This window comes from Bufo gargarizans, chromosome 2, assembly GCF_014858855.1.
Source record: "Bufo gargarizans isolate SCDJY-AF-19 chromosome 2, ASM1485885v1, whole genome shotgun sequence".
In the NCBI taxonomy this organism is placed as follows: domain Eukaryota; kingdom Metazoa; phylum Chordata; class Amphibia; order Anura; family Bufonidae; genus Bufo; species Bufo gargarizans.
Window position 1 is genome coordinate 338,761,955 of NC_058081.1, and position 19,691 is coordinate 338,781,645.

The 19,691-nt window shown below is 44.7% G+C and overlaps 1 protein-coding gene across 2 annotated transcripts in view; it reads left to right on the forward strand.

Annotated features, from left to right (window-relative positions):
* The window catches only part of LOC122925946, a 405,237-nt gene that overhangs the window by 27,624 nt on the left and 357,922 nt on the right, over positions 1 to 19,691 (forward strand). For both annotated transcript variants that reach the window (XM_044277293.1, XM_044277294.1), the window contains exon 2: positions 13,266 to 13,337. In XM_044277293.1, coding sequence (XP_044133228.1) covers positions 13,266 to 13,337 — 72 coding nt within the window. The remainder of the gene's footprint in view (positions 1 to 13,265; positions 13,338 to 19,691) is intronic.

Here is a 19,691-nt window from a genome sequence, read left to right on the forward strand (position 1 = left end):
TCTTTAAACAGCTAATTAGCAGGGTAGCCTGGAGTCAGACAGGTGTTGCCTGGATTCACACCCCACTAATCTGATATTGATGACCTATCCTGAGGATAGGCCATTAGCATTGAAACCCCTTTAGAAGGACCCTCTAATTCACAATAAATATTTCATTGTACATGCAAAATGTGTGCTTAATATACCTGCCACCCTTTTATGTGTTGCTTTACCATTGCCAGTCCCCTCTATGTGTATTTAAAATGGCCTCCAAATTCTCAGACTACCCTCTGCCCAGTGTGCTTCAGTAGTGTGAGACACGTGCTCCTGCTGTCAGGGCAAGGAACCTGCAGAAGATGATATAAGATGGACACTGTGTTGACATCATCTAAAAGTGGCAGGGGAGTGTTTAAGCCTGCCAGGTAGAATCTGACATACGTGATGAGGGGACTGGGACGAATCATGACCACAACATTGAAAAGCAGATAAGTCAACTATACATTCTGCAGGCATAGTGAAACTTTTACCGTGAACTAGAGAGTCGTTTAGTGTTGGTTAAATGGAAGAGGGAGGTCAGGGTAACTGAAGTGGTGATCAACTACCATTAAAAGTTATTGGGCAGCACCATTACTTTGTGACCGAAAATGAATTTACATGACCCCAAAAATTTCAGCCAAATTCAAAGGCACAAATAATATTTAGCATACATCCATATTGCATTATTTAAGACCTCTAGATATACAATATTTCAGTGTCCTGTGTCTCCCGTCTCTTCGTAGCCGAGTGGTTCATTGGTTGCTGATAAAATCTTACGCCGTTGCAGGGCACACATCATTCTGCCTGGTCAATTCAATTAGAGGCAGCATCCTATTTCCCTGTTTACATTAAAAATAAACCCCAGCTATGGTACACGTCCTCATGTTATTTATTTCTAATCTCGCAGGCAGAGCAGGCAGGGATATATGCTCTGATCCTGACCTTTCAGCTTGGGGTATCCAGTTTCAAACTCATTATAGAGGGAACAGAAGTAGCTTGAAGATATTAGGAGCAGGGACAGCTTTTCTTCATCCACCTGATTCAGTAGGTGGCTCCATTCATTTATCGGAATACACTCAAGAGCGTGTGTTTGTGTATAAGACACAAAAAGAATTAACCCTGTATTGCATCACCTGTCTGCACTTGCATGTTAACCAAGACATCCGTGACTAAACGGCATTGTGCTCCAATTCATTAAAGCCATTCTTGTTTTTTTAGCGTGCAGGCTGCCTCGTTTTGTCCCTAGTCAGGCTGAACTGTATTTGTCATTAACACCACACTTAGCGCTGCCTCTTCTTTCTTATGAAAAGAGGTCAGCGTGTCTGCTTTTTCATATGACCGTGTACCTTTAGACCATATGTAGCCCCTTGTAAATTTCCAGGAGTACTCGATTAAGCTTTCAATATGTAATTACTGCCAAACAGGTTAATTGCATTTAGAAGCTTGCAAAATTCTCTTGTTCAATTTGCTCGCATTGATCAACCTACATTATTCGGCTACCGTTCAGCCTAAATTCAAACAGTTGATAATGAAAGCCTAATGCTGGATTCATTGGAAAATCAAGTTAATGACTTGCTCCCAATGAATATCTGAACTCCTTCTTACTTTGAAGTATGTTTTCTTTTTTTTTGGTTACAATAGCTTTTCAGAAATGAAGTGATCCCACCTGTATTCTTGTCCGTCTTTAAGACCCTGGTTTGTTGTCTTCATATGTTTTGTCTGAGTAAAAGGGCGGCTTAACATGGAGTTTGGAAAAAAGTTTACCTACATGCTTTTCAGAAATGACCTCATAGCGGACTCTGCTGTGTATTAAACAATGCCTGGTATTGTTGCTTAATGGTCTTTTTACAAATGAAATATGGGCGTACTGACGTATTGCTGCTCAGTCACATTCAGTGACTTACAATGTAGTACAGAATAAGTGGTGTTTTGCATAGGTTCAGAATGAGTCTCCCCATCTTAGCAGCCATCTAAGATATGGTGGCTCAGTGGTTAGCACTAGTGTTTTGTAGCACTTGGATCCTGGGTTTGAATCTGACCAAAGACAACATCTGCATGGAGTTTCCCTGTATTTGCATGGATTTCCTCCGAGTACTCTGGTTTCCTCGCACATGATGATTCTACTTGGCCGATATGCGCGCTCCGCTCATTTGCAGTGACACCTGCATCTCTCTCTGTACTGCAGGTCATAGTTGCCTGTAACTAAGGTGTCTATTACTGATATCCTGGCTTTATTGCACTTGACCTCTGGATTTTGCACCTTGGCACATTTTCTATCATCCCTCTGCCTGACAATTAGAATCTGAAGAGATTTCCTGGTATCACCTTCTGGCTTGGTGCATTTCAGATTTCTGATTTGGCTTATATTAGATTTTCCTGGTATCGACTTTGATTTGTATAACTCTGCTATTTTCAGTTTTATTTGGTTCTGGCTCTATTTGTCTGACCTGACTAGTCTGTTATCTGCTCTATGTATCTGTCACTTTGTTTATTATTTTGTCCTATGAATTGTTCGCTGTAGGCCCCTGCACCTAGTTAGGAAGGGACCGCTGTCCAGTTGTGGGCCATCTGTAACGCCCCCGAGTGGCATTACCACTCCTACGCCCTGCTTCTGTCTGTGAATGCTAATATAATGTTATCTTATGCATTTATTTCCAGGTCCTTAGACACATTGTGCATTTATAATAATGTTATGTAATTGTTCATGTAATGGGCCTGGTTCACCAGCAGGTGCTACACTTAGAGACAATGGAACTCACCATTCCATTCTCCCCTCCTTTCTTGGTCAGAAGTGGGCCAGTCCTTTTTGCTACCAGAATGAGGTGGGGCAATTCTTGTTTGTTCTCGTTGAGACTCCATGTTGAGGCTGCCAGGATTCTAACCTATTCCCTGGCATAATCCAGAGTCAGACACTACAGAGAGAAGTTGCAGCATCCTGCAGAAGCAGAGATTCCATTAAAGTCTGTTAGTACAGCAGAGCCAAAGAGAAACTGATGTAGCAGAGTTGAGATTGTTTGCCTGCCAGAGTTAGTGCTAAAGCCTGCTGGAACCAAGATAAAGTCTGTAAACCGTTTGGAGAAACGTTTATGCAAAGTAAAGCTGCCATTGAACTTCATCACAAGGTCTTCATCACATATTTCTTCAAATCCCTCAATTGTACTCTGCTTCAGAGCTATCTCCTGGGGTTCAGTGACACATGCACAAAACATTAAGGGACATTATAGGCCATCCTATATCACTCGGCCATTCCTACACCTGGGTACCAACACCATTTCTTAAAGGGACTTGCCCCGTTGTTGCTTCATTGAATCTGACATCAAGAAACACTTATCTCATCTTAAAGGGACCCCTTGTGAACCACTGTTGTTGCACATCACTTAGGGTGGATAGTGCAAGTAGATAGGGACAGTGGCGTGGATGAAGATCAGGGCCTCACTGATCCCTATCATGACACCACACTCCAAAGACATACTGATGTGGAACTTAGATTGTGAGCCCCATTGGGGAAAGTAAAGAATGATAATGCCTCTAAAATTAATACATATAAGATACCATAGGCACAGGGTTCTGAGATCTGACATTAGATCATGTCAGGATAATGGGATGAGAACAGGGTTAGTTGTCAATATCAGAAAAGGAAGATTTAGCGTGAGTGGTCTCAGGCAAGAGCCGCATATAAGAGGTGCAGGTCATGCGCAGTATCTTTTTTAGCCATTAAGTGGCATACATGAGGTCCTTCCCACATGGATAATCGAAAGAATCAGGTGGACACAGTTGGTGGAATGTTTTTATTGGACTTACATGGGGCAACAAGCTTGGTGGTTATAACAGGTTTGGCAGTGTCAGTGTCTCTACTGGTGGCAACAGGTTTACTTTCTCTTCTCATGTTGCACCCAAATTAAAGGGTGATGAACACTAACCATCATGCAGTACGGCTGGTCCTCTACATACCAGTTGCTCTGGCAATCTCTTTGTTCTCAGGATTCCACAAAGTCCTCATGGGCACCTATAATTATTTATCAACTGCAGGAACATGCCACACAATATGGAGAACTCATAAGTGTGACCCCTACCCTGACTCAGCTCAGCTTTCTGGCCTGCATGGAAATTAACCAATTGCTTCCAGACACATATCAAAACATTTACAATGCAATTTCTTGACATATACACACACATGATTTCACACATACATATTTGTAGCATCCATTGACATCTCCATATATGGCTCACCTGTGATGTCTGGAAAAAAGAATACATACAGCACCCACAGTGGGTTTCAGTTGCAAAGTCCAGATGCACTCCCCTTTTGGAGCTGTACCCAACTGCTCCCTTAAGAATCCACAAAAAGAAAAAATAGAGGTAGTATCCCAGATAGTGAAAGAAGCTTGGTGTTTTAATCCATCAATAGCAAAACAAGTGACCTGTGATGTCATCACTCACTGTACATATTAAACATGGCTAAAGCTGGATTTCTATTGCTCGATGTTCACGACGATTATTGAGAACAAAAGTTACTACAAACGCTTCTTCGTGATAATCTGCCTGTCTAAAGGTGCCGCAGATCAACCGATGAACGAAAAATACAATTCGCCACGAATCCAAATTTCCTCACGCTTCATGGTAACGAATCATTTGTTTCCTAAAATGGTGGCTACACGTGTTACAAAGTAAAAGTAAGAATCCCAGGAATGCAATATGACCCATATTGCCATGCAGGCAGCCAATCGGCAGATAGCCACCCCCTGTGATTTCACAGCCCTATAAAAGCCTCATCTCGCCTGGTCTCTGCTATTTTACTGTGAGCTGAGCATAGGGACTGTGCCAAGCTCTAGGGACAGTGCTTAACAAAGCTGTTAATTGTAGAATATTGGATAGGGACAGTGTATGGAGATTGTGGGGAGAATTTTTATACACTGTAGGGAGAGCATAGGGATTATGCATGGTGCACCAACTGCTGCACCATTCATACTTAATCTGTTCTGTTATACATAGACTTACTGCGCAACAGACTCATTGTCAACCGGCAGTCTAATATATAGGCATGTGTTTCTAGATCATCTGCTGCGCTATTTATATTTAATCTCTTATACATAGACTTACTGTGCATCAGACACATTGTCCACAGACTAATATATAGGCTCATTTATCTAGTATGCTTACTGCGCCATTAAAGGGGTTGTCCGAGTTATGAAAGAAAATATATATAGCACTGTAAATCTGATGGGCAGCAATATATAACTAAGCTAAGCAAGTTTTAGGTAAAAAAAAATATTTTTCCTCATTTCTCTGGTTCTCTTCTGGCCCTTTGTTTAGCTGCAGTAATAACGATCTATGCCCCTCCCCCACTCTGCAAAGGGAGTGAAGACAAGTGCTGCCCTGAGTGACATGTCTGCCTGCTGGGAGACTCAGCAGCATGTTGTATGTGTAGGACTACAGGTCCCAGCTTTACAATGACACTGCTGATACACACATGATCTTCCCCCTACCTGTTGTGCAATGCTCTGCAGAACTCCTCTGTCAGCTCCTGTGCCCAGCATTTGTCTCCTCACTGCCTGCAGCTACCCAGTAAAGCCTTCAGCCCTGAGTCTGTGCTGAAGGGGTTAAGAATCTAGGTAGAGAGCAATAAGCAGCAGCCAGCAGTGCAGGGGGCGTGGCCAGCACAGTGATGTCTCGTACACAGGTCTCAGGCTTGTGCACGAATCATTATTAGAGCAGGGAGAGAAGCTGACATTACAGGTCATGTGACCCTCAGTAAAATCTGAGAAAGGAGCAACAACAGATGCATAAGTGCATGGTAAAGCTGTTATATTTGATTAGTTAGAAACATATAAAGAACAAAAAAATAACACGGACAACCCCTTTAAGTATTAATCTGTTCTGTTATACATAGACTTACTGTGCATCAGACTTAGGCTACTTTCACACCTGCGTTAGGTGTGGATCCATCTGGTATTATGCACAGACGGATCTGCACCTATAATGCAAACGATTGTGTCCGTTCAGAACGGATCTGTCTTGACTTACATTGAAAGTCAATAGGGAAAGGATCCATTTTCAATTGCACCATATTGTGTCAGTGAAAACGGATCCGCTCCTATTGACTTACATTGTAAGTCAGGACGGATCCGTTTGGCTCCGCATCACCAGGTGGACACCAAAACGCTGGAAACAGCATTTTGGTGTCCGCATCCAGGTCGGAATGGAGGCGGAACGGAGCCAAACTGATGCATTCTGAACGGATCCTTATCCATTCCGAATGTATTGGGGCTGAACTGCTCCGTTTTGAACCGTTTGTGAGATCCCTGAAACGGATCTCACAAACGGAATTCAAAACACCAGTGCGAAAGTAGCCTTAGTCTCAACAGGTGTTCTGATATATAAGCACTGTTATCTAATACACTTACTGCTCCATTAATGTTCAATCTGTTCTATTATATATAGACTTACTGTGCATCAGACTCATTGTCAACAGACATTCTAATATATAGGCGTGCTTATCTAGTACACTTACTGCACCATTCATACTTAATCTGTTCTGTTCATAGTAACATAGTAACATAGTACATAAGGCCGAAAAAAGACATTTGTCCATCCAGTTCGGCCTGTCATCCTGCAAGTTGATCCAGAGGAAGGCAAAAAACCCCTGTGAGGTAGAAGCCAATTTTCCTCACTTTAGGGGAATAAAAAATTCCTTCCCGGCTCCAATCAGGCAATCAGAATAACTCCTTGGATCAACAATCTCTCTCTAGTAGCTATAGCCTGTAATATTATTACACTCCAGAAATACATCCAGGCCCCTCTTGAATTCCTTTATTGTACTCACCATCACCACCTCCTCAGGCAGAGAGTTCCATAGTCTCACTGCTCTTACCGTAAAGAATCCTCTTCTATGTTTGTGTACAAACCTTCTTTCCTCCAGACGCAGAGGATGTCCTCTTGTCACAGTCACAGTCCTGGGAATGAATAGCTGATGGGATAGATCTTTGTACTGACCCCTGATATATTTATACATATTAATTAGATCTCCCCTCAGTCGTCTTTTTTCTAAAGTGAATAACCCTAATTTTGATAATCTTTCAGGGTACTGTAGTTCCCCCATTCCAGTTATTACTTTAGTTGCCCTCCTCTGAACCCTCTCCAGCTCTGCTATGTCTGCCTTGTTTACAGGAGCCCAGAAATGTGTGGTCTGACTAATGATTTGTAAAGTGATAGGACTATGTTCTCATAACAGGCATCTATTCCCCTTTTGATGCAACCCATTATCTTATTGGCAGCAGCTGCCTGACACTGGCTTTTGCAGCTTAGTTTGCTGTTTATTAAAATTCCCAGATCTTTTTCCATGTCAGTGTTACCGAGTGTTTTACCATTTAATAAGTACGGGTGACTTGCACTATTCCTTCCCATGTGCATAACTTTACATTTGTCAGTGTTAAACTTCATCTGCCACTTATCTGCCCAAGACTACAATCTCTCCAGATCCCTCTGTAGTAGTATACTGTCCTCTTCAGTGTTAATTACTTTACACAGTTTAGTGTCATCTGCGAAAATTTATATTTTACTATGCAAGCCTTCTACAAGATCATTAATAAATATATTGAAGAGAATAGGACCCAATACTGACCCCTGAGGTACTCCACTAGTGACAGTGACCCAATCTGAGTATGTACCATTAATAACCACCCTCTGTTTTCTTTCATTGAGCCAGTTACTTACCCACATACAGACATTTTCTCCCAGTCCAAGCATTCTCATTTTATATACTAACCTTTTATGTGGTACAGTGTCAAATGCTTTGGAGAAGTCCAGATACACGACATCCATTGATTCGCCGCTGTCAAGTCTAGAACTTACCTCCTTATAGAAACCGATTAAGTTAGTTTGACATGACTGATCCCTCACGAAGCCATGCTGATATGGTGTTATTTGCTTATTTCCGTTAATATGCTCTAACATAGCATCTCTCAGAAAACCTTTAAACAGTTTACCCACAACAGATGTTAAACTTACCGGCCTATAGTTACCAGGCTCTGTTTTTGGACCCTTTTTGAATATTGGCACCACATTTGCCATGCGCCAATCCTGTGGGACATTCCCTGTCAATATAGAGTCTGCAAATATCAGAAATAAGGGTCTGGCTATGACATTACTTAATTCCCTTAGGATACGGGGGTGTATGCCATCCAGTCCTGGCGATTTGTCTATTTTAATCTTTTTAAGTAGCTGTTGTACTTCTTCCTGGGTCAGACAGGACACTTTTAATGGGGAATTTATTTCAACATTCAGCATGTCATCTGACAGTTTATTTTCCCCAGTGAATACATTGGAGAAAAAAATATTTAACAGCTTTGCTTTCTCCTCGTCGCTCTCTGCGACTCCCCCCTCATTACTCTTTAAAGGGCCGACACCTTCAGATTTATACTTTTTAGCATTTATATAATTGAAGAATATTTTAGGGTCAGGCCTATTGGTTAATACTAAGTCCAGTATGGCCGTCCCTCTAGTCGGGTCCTGAACCAGTTGGGAGAGGTAATTGTCTTTGGTTATTCCCAAGAACCTGTTTCCTTTATGAGATATACAAGTTTCAGTTTCCCAGTCTATATCTGGGTAGTTGAAGTCCCCCATAATAACCACCTCATTATGATTTGCCGCCTCGTCTATCTCGTTTAGTAGTGGATTTTCTGTGGACTATGGTATATTAGGTGGTTTATAGTAAACTCCTATTAGTAATTTATTATTGTTTTTAGCTCCATGTATCTCTACCCACAGCGACTCCACATGTTCATGTCCCTCACTTATATCTTCACGGAGTGTGGTCTTTAGACAGAACTTTACATAAAGGCAGACCCCTCCCCCTCTCCGGTTTTGACGATCCTTTCTAAACAGACTGTAACCCTGTACATTAACTGCCCAGTCATAGCTATCATCCAGCCATGTCTCAGTTATTCCCACTATGTCATAGTCCTCCTCACACAACACTAATTCCAGTTCACCAGTTTTATTAGTCATGCTTCTGGCATTAGTATACATACATTTGAGAGGTTTATGTGTATTTTTTACCGTACACCTTTCCTTCTGAACTGTTCTAGTCCCTCCTTCCATTTCTCCCCCAGTCCCACTACCTTGCCCCCAGTCTCTATCTGCACTATCTTCCCATCCTATAACATAATTACCCTCCCCCTCAGTCCCTAGTTTAAACACTCCTCCAACCTTCTAGCCATCTTCTTCCCCAACACAGCTGCCCCTTCCCCATTAAGGTGCAGCCCTGTTATACATTTACTTACTGTGCATCAGATTTACTCTCAACATGCGGTCTAATATATAAGCACGTTTATCTAGTACACCTGCTGCGCCATTCATACTTAATCTGTTACATTACTTATTCAATTAATGTACACTATGGCTAACAGTGGCATCTCCCAGCAGCCTGCACGCCTTCTCCAGCAGTCAGGGCTCCTCAACATCAGCAGAAGGAAGCTATTGTTCTTTCCCTTTGTCTATTACTTCTAATGCTCCTCCACCTCCTACTGCTCATGACGTATTTCGCCAGCAATCGGTTACCAAGGCGATTGCAAAGAGACAACAGTATGTGTGCACTCATCTAACGGCGCAGAAGCTGAACGTGCACCTGGCCAAGTTGCTGGTACTATAGTCTCTCCCTTTCCATATCATGGACTCTGAACATTTAGGAGTACTGATGGCTTGTGCCTACCCAAGGTGGAGAGTCCAAAGCCATCATTTTTTCTCTAAAAAAAGCTGTACCAGCCCTGCACACGTATGTCGAGCAGAAGGTGGGCCAGTCCTTGATTCTGTTGGTTTCTGGTACAGTTCATGCTAGCGCTGACATGTCAAGCTGTAACTATGATCAAGGACAATATATGTCCTTTACAACCCACTGGGCAAATGTGATTCCGGCCCAGACACAACAGCAACTTGGCCAGGTGATGGCAATGCCACCTCCACGTTGTAATACTGGAATTTCTGCACCAATGTCATCCTCTGCCTCCCATCCTCCACCTTGTCCTCATCCTCCAACTTAAGCACAGTTTGGAGTGGTCCTCCAGTATACCACCTATGCAAAGCACGATGTTGTCAGCCTGGGCGAACAGAGTCACACCGGGGAGGAACTGCTCTGCGTCATCAACCAAGAAATCTAATCCTGGCTGTCTCCTCACCAACTGGAGATAGGAACCATTGTTACCGATAACGGGAAGAACATTCTGTCTGCGCTGCATCAGGGAGAGCTGACCCATGTACCCTGCATTGAGCACATCTTCACTCAGACCGATTTCTTGATGATGCAGACAGACAGGACTACTCCCCAGTGTAAAGTTGATGTTAGACAGTGGCAGCTCATGCTTGACACCTGCCGTTTGCTCATGCCCTTTGAGTAGGCCACTTTATTTGTCAGTCGCCAGGACCTGTGGAGGCAGAACTGGCACATTAGGAGGATGATGATGAGAGGAGGACATAAACGTCCAGGAATTCTATACTGAACTAGGTGGTTTATCTCCCCAAGCGAGAGGTGAGGAGCAGTAGGAGCTAGAGGGTGATGACGAAGACAACGCACATGACCCCGACAGACCATGGCAGTATGCAGTGGAGATGAAGGCAGGGAGTCCCTCCGAGTCCCTTGTGCAAATGGTCAGATGCATAACGAGTTGCTTGAGTAGTATTTTGCATCAGGATTTGATCATGATTTGGAAGCCAAAAGCAAGAGTGGGTCCAAACACAGAAGACATGAAAATATTTGCATCAAATTTAATCTCTGTTTTGGACCAACTCTCGTTTTTGCCTTACAAATACTGATCAAATGTCTGAAGGCGGATGCTCAAAATACAGGATCTGCTATTTTGCGCTAATGGATCAGAAGATGGATCAGAAGAACTGAAAAATAACAGTGATGTGAACACAGCCTTACTGCCGACACCCTCCTCACTATCATGGAGCCACTACTTGAATCTTGGGCTACTGACGCTAACACTGACCTGTAAGGCTGAGTTTACATTTCTGTTATTTGGTCAGTTATTTCCATCACTTATTGTGAGCCAAATTCAGGAGCCGAGCCTACTCTCAGGCCTACATTCCTAAATTATGAGAATAACTGACCAAATTACTGAAGTGTGAACTAAGTCTACTTTCACACCGACCAGACTGAGAAGTCCACACCTTTCTTGGTCATATCAGTCAAAAGCTTCACAATAGTGGAATAATTCAGGATAAACTTTCTGTAGTAATTTGTAAATCCCCAAAACCGCATCAGCGCTTTCTGATTCTCAGGTCGATCCCAGTCTAATACTCTCGTTTTGGCTTTCTGTTTGTGAGATCCGTTCAGGGCTCTCACAAGCGGTCCAAAACGGATCAGTTTGCATTCTTATGCATTCTGAATGGAAAAGGATCCGCTCAGAATGCATCAGTTCAGTCTCCATTCTGCTTTGGAGACGGACACCAAAACGCTGGTTGCAGCGTTTTGGTTTCCGCCTGATGAAACTGAGCCAAAAGGATCCGTCCTGGCACACAATGTAAGTCAATGGCGACAGATCAATTTTCACTGACACAATCTAACAATAGAAAATGGATCTGTCCTCCATTGACTTTCAATGGTGTTCAAGACGGATCCGTCTTGGCTATGTTAAAGAAAATACAAACGGATCCGTTCAGAACGGATGCAGACGGTTGCACTATCTCAATGTATCCGTCCATAACGGATCAGCACAAAAGACGAGTGTGAAAGTAGCCTAAGCCTAATACTGACGCAGAGTCATTCTACAGCTAACAAAAGGGATTTAAAAGCATGTGTTTGCACGCACTGCCACAGCATGGATTACAAAACCTTTTTTTCTCCACTATTTTATTGGCGCCGCCTCCATGTCCTTATTTTGTTCCACTAAAGAGTCATTGGGACACAGCCCCTGCAGGGGCACGCAGCAATTTTGCTTTGCTTTTCTGAAGGCTGTATGCTTTTCTTTTGGTTTAGCTAGGGGTTCGCTAGGACTCTTGGTGGCCTGCACGATGATGCGCACATCTCATGTGACCTGCATGTCATTCTGACCCACAGTACTGTTTCACTACCAGAAAGACTAGCTATGCATGTTGCTGCACTACACAGTGATGTACACCGAGATACACTCTCCCTAAAGTTTACCAGCAGCCCGGGATAGACCTGATTTAACGCGCTTTCTGACAAATTAATTTGTAACAAATCTCTAATCTTAGTCATCATTTCTGGGCAGCAGATCGTGCTGTAAACAGTACTCTGCTGCCCAGGAAGAAGAATTTTATATGGGGACGAGCTATAGTAGCAGCCATCTACCAGCAGCTGCTCGTCCTCATATGGTGGAGGAGATCTCTGCATGTAAATGCAGCGCTTCACCTCCACTTAACGAGCAATCGATTGTCGGAAGGAACAATTCCTTCCTGACAATTGGCTGCTTCTCCTTTAGATACTTACAGCTGTGCTTACATTACTTAATTAATTATCAAACTGCAGCATAAGGCACTTTACATGGCATGTCATCCATAACATATTGAAGTGCTGCACGTATGTATGAGGCAGTACATCACAAAATAAGCACCTGACAGTAACTTCCGCATAACAGCAAAATAATACATATTTCTGTAAGAGAGAATGCAGGCATTTTCTGCCCTCTTACAGCAGCCTGGACCAATGATGACAAAGGGGGTATCTTCCAGACTACCTCAGACTCCCTGTACACACTATAGCTAAGGCACACATGGAGCTCAGCTAAACATAATAATAATAATAATAATAATGATAATAATAAAATAATCAATTAAGCTACACTATCTGAGGATAAGAAATGCCAGGTAAATATGCTCTGTAGTTAGTGACTTGCATAATTTTTGAGCTTCTTGCTGGATGATTGTTTTGATGAAATGTAAGACATATAGTTGATATCAAACAAGTGGCAACTTGATATTATACCCTGAGTCGCATGTTCTGAACAGGTTTTGCTTAAATGTCAGGAAACCTGCTTATGGTAATATTTATAATATTTGTAATATATAATACATTTCTAATGGATGGTAAATCGTTCTATAAAGTCAATAACTGATTATTCGGTAACTGTATTATGTGTTTTCAAAGGTTTCCTATGAAAGCACTCAACATTGCTTTCATCGCAACAGATATGCTAAACAAATTAGAAAAGTAAATGAACTATCATTCATCAATGTACTTTATTATTTTTGCAAGTCTAATATTGCCATTTATATGATTGCTTTATTTACAGAAACCACCCCCTTTATATTTTAAGTTTGTGAGCACTGCTACTCTGTGGGACAGAGGAGTCTACCATTATACAGTAAGTGCTAAATATGAACCTATTGGTAAGATGCAGTTTTGCTGTGTATGTGCATAAAATGGACAGTACAATCCACAACTGTTACATCCTGCTTTTACCGTGGATGTTGCTTACAGTTTAATCAACTGAATTGCGAACAGTGCAAAAGGTAAAATATGTAAAAAAAAAAACACAAAAAAGTGCATGCTGACATATGCTAAAATTCATGCAGATGTTTTCCACTTTCCTCCTGATTTGGGTTATTTTTTAATAAATATTTCCCAGCCTTTATGGATGAGTATGTGTAGCCAATAACTAAGGCCTATTTCACATCCTAAAAAGAGACAGGAATGCAAACTAGACAAAATATACACTTTTGCCGCATGTTTTCCTATCGAAGCTAATGTATCTATTAAACATAACTGTTTTTACTCGGAAACATTGGAAAAAAACAGATGCAGTTAACAGATACATGGGGGGAGATTTATCAAACTGGTGTAAAGTAGAACTGGCCTAGTTGCCCATTGCAACCAATCAGATTCCACCTTTCATTTTCCAAAGAAGCTGTGAAAAACGCTATGGGCAACTTAAGCCAGTTCTACTTTACACCTGTTTGATAAATCTCCTCCATAGGCTTTTATATAAAAAATGTATGTCAGTCGTTTTGTTTCATTCGGTACCTGTCTATTTTGTAATTAGATTAGAAGCTCAGATATCTGCATTATTTTATCCACAAAAAAAAACACTGTTGTCACTCTTTCTGTCGCAATCCAGTGCTGGCCGGACCTAGGGCCGAAAGCCTGGGTGAAGGCCAAGTATGACTGCGTTTGGAGGGAGGGATAGGGAGAGTAGGCTAGTATAGGGTTAATAGGTGGGCAGGAAGGGGCAGAGTTTTAGGGGAGGGGGTTTAGGTATTATATAGGGGTTGTTGGGGTGGGAAAGGTGCCATTTTGAGGGGACAGAGAAGGGAGAAGCCCGCTGAGAACCCCAGTGACAGTATCCAGTACCTTCTTGGTGTCTGTCCCGATGTCGGACGTGGAAGCGCTGTTGGCGCAGCTTCGGGCTGCGGTGGTGAGCAGAGGGGCAGACTGGTTGGAGGAGGCCATCCAGGGATTTCAGGGGGAGGCAGGTGCCACAGCTTCCCCCTGTTGCCGGCCGTGGAGGACTAGGCCCAGAAGAGACCCTGCGGGTCCTGCGCCGGGACCCGGAGAGGGGGAGGCCGGACGTCTCCTCCTCAGCAGCAGACGGCAGGGACGCAGGACCGGGAACGTCAGCTGCCCCAGGCGGGGGTGAGCGTGCCCAGCGTGGAAGGGTACTGCATTCCAGTCTGGAGGAACAGCGGGGTCAAGATGGCAGACCTGTGCTGGAAGATAGAGGCGGGCAGCATTTGGCTGGCCTGGAGTCGTCGTCAGCCCATGTGGTAGTGGCCACTGGTGGCGAAGCTGCGGTACTGCAGGCTTGGAGGACTGCAAGGGCAGGGGAGGGCACCGGCAGTGCTGAAGAACCACGGACGTCCAGAGGAGAGGTCTGCGCCGGTCAAGCTCCACTGCATCATGTTGTGGCTGGTGGAATCACAGCATCCACGCAGCTCGTGAAGCACATGGGGATTTCCCTTTAACGGTTTCTTGTATTGAGGGGAGGGGCTCCGGTAGTCAGGATGTCCTGGGGTGGTGGTCGCGGGCGGTCTGGGAGAGTTGTTATTGGGTTTGCGGGATTTGGTGAAGGGGTGGGTAGGGTCTGGGCTGGCACCCGGGTTTACCGGTGCTTGGATTAGCGGGTAGTAGTGGGTCAGGGGTGACGGGGGGGAGGCGGCCGGAAGCACGGCTAGCGTATCGTCGGGGGCGGTGTTGCAAAGCTCGGCTGATAAGGAAGGGGCTAGGGAGAACAGGGAACCTCGGCTGGACGACGCAGCGAAGAGCGAGGTTTATGTGTGCTTTGAGGGGACGCTGGGGGCCCATTTGAAGCCTGAGTTAAAAGAGAAGATTTGGAAAGGGGAGTACGTGGATATATTCTCGTTACTCCCATTGGAAAGATTTAATTTGGATAGGGACCTGAGGGAGGATAAAAAGGAAGAGGAGGAAAAACGGCGGTACTGGCTGATTCTGTGGACGTTTTCTAACTGGTTGCAGGCATCTATGATCCTGGCTAGCGTGATTGGGGAGAAAGCGCCTGAGAACTGCTCTGCGCTGTTTTGTTACCTAGATGCGGTGGGGGAAGCGTACCGGGTATACGGGGGCCAGGGATGGCTGTGGTATAATGAGCAGTTTCAGCAGCGGAAGGCGGTACGTACGAGCATCCGTTGGGACCACAAGGACATTGGCTTGTAGATGCGGGTAATGGCTCAGAGTAGGGCAGGGCAGTCCTTTTAGGGAGGAACAGGGGGTTCCGGGCAATCGGAGCGTTCGGCGGCCTCTCAAAAGGGGTTATGTTTCCTGTTCAACGAAGGGGGATGCAAATATGGGGACAGGTGCAAGTTTAAGCATGAATGTTCCTCATGTGGGGGGAATCACAGGGCACAGAGGTGCTTCAAGGGATGCAAGGGGGGGAGTTGGGGGGATGCAGCAGGAAAAGCGGCGGACTCCAATTCAGGTGGCCAAGATGGTGCAGTTTCTAAATAGTTATCCGAATGCGGCAGCTGAGTTCCTTTTGGTGGGTTTTAGGGAGGGTTTTCGTATTCTGTTTGTGGAGGGCGGGGTTTGGAAAGGGGGGAGGAATCTGAGTTTCCGGGGGTGGTGTCTGAGAAGTTGCGGAAAGAAGTGGAGTTGGGTCGCATGGCAGGTCCCTTTAGGGAGCTGCCGATGCCGGAATTAAGGGTGTCGCCGTTGGGTGTGGTACCAAAGAGGGAGCCTAACAAATTTCGTCTTATCCATCACCTTTTTTTTTCCAAAAGGGGTTCGGTTATTGATGGGATTGCGGCGGAGTTGTGTTCAGTGGTTTACACATCATTCGACAAAGCGGTTTGTTGGGTTAGGGAATATGGGCGGGGGGCTCTTTTAGCCAAGTTAGACATTGAGGCGGCATTTTGTCTTTTGCCTGTGCACCCGAAGTGACAGCATTTGCTGGGCTGTTTTTGGGATGGGGCGTTTTTTTGTTGATAGGTGCTGACCCTTGGGTTGTTCGGTTTCGTGTGCCTATTTTGAGTCATTCAGTACGTTTTTGGAATGGGTGGCTTGCGAGTGATCAGGCTGTGGTTCCATCATCCATTATTTGGATGATTTTTTTGTTCATTGGGCAGCCAAAATCGAAGGGTTGTTCGGTTATGTTACGCTCCTTTGAGGTTATGGCACACAGTTTTGGAGTTCCTTTGGCATCTACTAAAATGGAGGGCCCTACTACCGGGCTGAGTTTTTTGGGGATAGTTATTGACATGGTGGCAATGGAGTGTAGGTTGCCTGAGGATAAGGTGGAGGACTTACGGCAGGTGGTGGCGGCGGCAGCATGCGGGCAAAAAAAAGATGCAACTGCGGGAGGTTCAGTCATTGTTAGGAAAGCCGTATCATGCCCATGGGGCATATTTTTTGTAGAAGGTTGGCTAGGGCAACAGCGGGAGTCCAGGCCCCTCATCATTTTGTGCGGCTACATCGGGAGCTGCGGGATGATTTGGGGGTGTGGGCATCCTTTTTGAAGTTGTATAATGGGCGTTCGTTGTGGATGGCGGATGTGATGGGGCAGCAGACCTCGACTTGTTTACGGATGCGGCAGGGGGGTATGGTTTCGGGGTTTATTTGCAGGGTCAGTGGTGCGTGGGGGAGTGGCCAGCACAATGGAGAGATGAGGGTTGGGTGAAGAATCAGGTGTTGTTAGAGCTCCTCCCCATTGTGGTGGTGGTGGTTATTTGGGGGGATTTTTTCCAGAATAAAAAAGTGCGCTTCCATTGCGACAATCTGGTGGTGGTGGAGGCCATTAATCACCTTTCGGCCTCGTCTCCGCCAGTTGTGCGCTTGCTGCAGCGCCTAGTTTTGGTCTGTTTGTCTTTGAATGCTTGGATAGTCGCGGCCCATGTTCCTGGGGTAGATAATTCAATTGCGGATGCTTTGTCTCGTTTCCAGTGGGACCGTGTTCGGGTGCTGGCTCCGGAGGTGGACGTGGAAGGAACAGGCTTCCTTCAGGAATTGTGAAAGCTGCCATTTGGTTGGTAGACAAGTTGGTGAGGGGGTCGTTGGCGTCAGGTACCTGGGCGGCGTACGGTAAGGCATGGGATCTGTGGGGTACGTGGAAGCAGCGTTTTCAGGGGTGTGGGCTAGAGGATGGGTTTTTGTTGCTGACGTTTGTGGGGCATTGCAGGGAGGAGGCGTGGTTAGTATACATAATGAACAAGTTTATGGCTGGGGTGCCGTTTGTTTGTAGGAGCCGGAACGTGCAGGATGTTACAAAATCATTTTGGGTGGTACAGGCACTGAAGGGTTGGAGGAGGTAGTCGGCTGGCGTGGATCAGCGCCGGCTGGTCTCCTTTGAGTTGTTAGGGGAGCTGTTTGTACAGTTGGGGCAGGTTTGTGGGTCGGTAGGAGAAGAGAAGGTGTTTATTTATGTTAATTATGTTTAATAAAATGGCTGCTGTGGCCAATAAAATCAATTTTTTCTTGTTGAGTCTTATTGGGAAAATGGGGTATCGGCATGGTGAACTAATTGACAATATGCTAGTCAAGTGCTGGCCGGACCTGGGGCTGAAAGCATGGGGGAAGGCCAGGCATGACTGGAGGGTAAGCTAGTATAGGGTTAATAGGTGGGCAGGAAGGGGTGGCATTTTAGGGGAGGGGGTTTAGGTATTATATAGGGGTTGTTGGGAGCAGCCACCACCCACCCACCCTTAGGTTGCAAGATACGCTAAAAGTAGTGTGGAGTTCGGGAATGTGGGGGTTTGGGTGTTATGGAAGGGGTGTAGTTTAGTTGGCCAGGCAGAATGGTGTTTTTGTCATGGTGGCCAAGGCAGGGCAGTGGGGGGTCCTTGGAGTTAGTGGTTATGTGGTGGGGAGGGAGCCAAAGGAGGCTCTGGACTCCCCAGGGATTGGTTTATGGAGTGGCGTATGGCGGGTATCTGCCCTCGTTGTTGCCCATAGTTACCGATTCTGCCTCTGAGCTGGCGTTTAACGGCTAGAGGTAATTTTAAAGGAGGGGCAGTTACCCGTCAGGTTAGTGGGGCTCCAAGGACTACCCCCGTGATTTTCAAGAGGTTCTAGGTTGGTTAGGCTCTGGGGGCAGGCTTTCAGGTGGTAAGGCCTTGGGTACGGTGTTATTTAATATTTATGTTATTTATGTTTAATAAAATAGCTGCTGTGGCCAATAAAATCCACCTTTTGTTGTTGAGTCCTTTTGGGAAAATGGGGTATGGGCAGGGTGAGCGAATTGACAATACGCTAGTCAAGAAAAAAAAAATTGAAATTAATAGAAGGAGCTGTTAAATGAATAGCATACAATACTGTCAATTTTTGCTATCCATGTAACAGATCGGTTTAAATAAAACCCCTTCCCACTGACATACCACTTGTCCATAAAAGTCCATAAATTAAACCAATCTCAAGTTGCACAATCCAACTTCCACCTTTTTTGCTATATTTGTCTTGTTTCTAGGTCAAATTGGAAAAAAATGGATTCAACATAAAAATAAACATCTCTAAAAATGGACTCCTTATTGGAAGTAAACAAATGTGGTTTGAAAGGTGCTGAGCTGAGTGGGCGCTATAGTTGGAGGGTTTCTGCTGTTTTATACAGCAGACCCTCAGTGGGAGAGTCTGTGATCAGAGACAATTCAGATCATGCACTTTTAACACCTAAAATCATCTGAGTGCTTGTCTTTTGCTGAATGAATTGTACCATTTTGGGCTACATATACTGTATTGTATAACTATGGTGTTCACAGTGTGGTAAAAGTGACATGATAACATTATTCTGAGGGTTGTTAGGGTTACAATTACCAAATTTATATATTTTTAAGTTTATAAGTAGAGATGAGCGAACCCGAACTGTATAGTTCGGGTTCGTACCGAATTTTGGGGTGTCCGTGACACGGACCCGAACCCGGACATTTTCGTAAAAGTCCGGGTTCGGGTTCGGTGTTCGTTGCTTTCTTGGCGCTTTTTGAAAGGCTGCAAAGCAGCCAATCAACAAGCGTCATAATTTCAGCTGGAGTCACATAGCGCCGCCCGTCACTCTGCTCTGATTAGCGTAGGGAGAGGTTGCAGCTGCGACAGTAGGGCGAGATTAGGCTGATTAACTCCTCCAAAAGACTCCATCAGGGGATCGATCTGAAGCTGTGGATCATTGAGCTGCTGATACTCAATTGCTCACTGTTTTTAGGCTGCCCAGACCGTTTGTCAGTCACTTTTTTCTGGGGTGATCGGCGGCCATTTTGTGTCTTGTGGTGCGCCAGCACAAGCT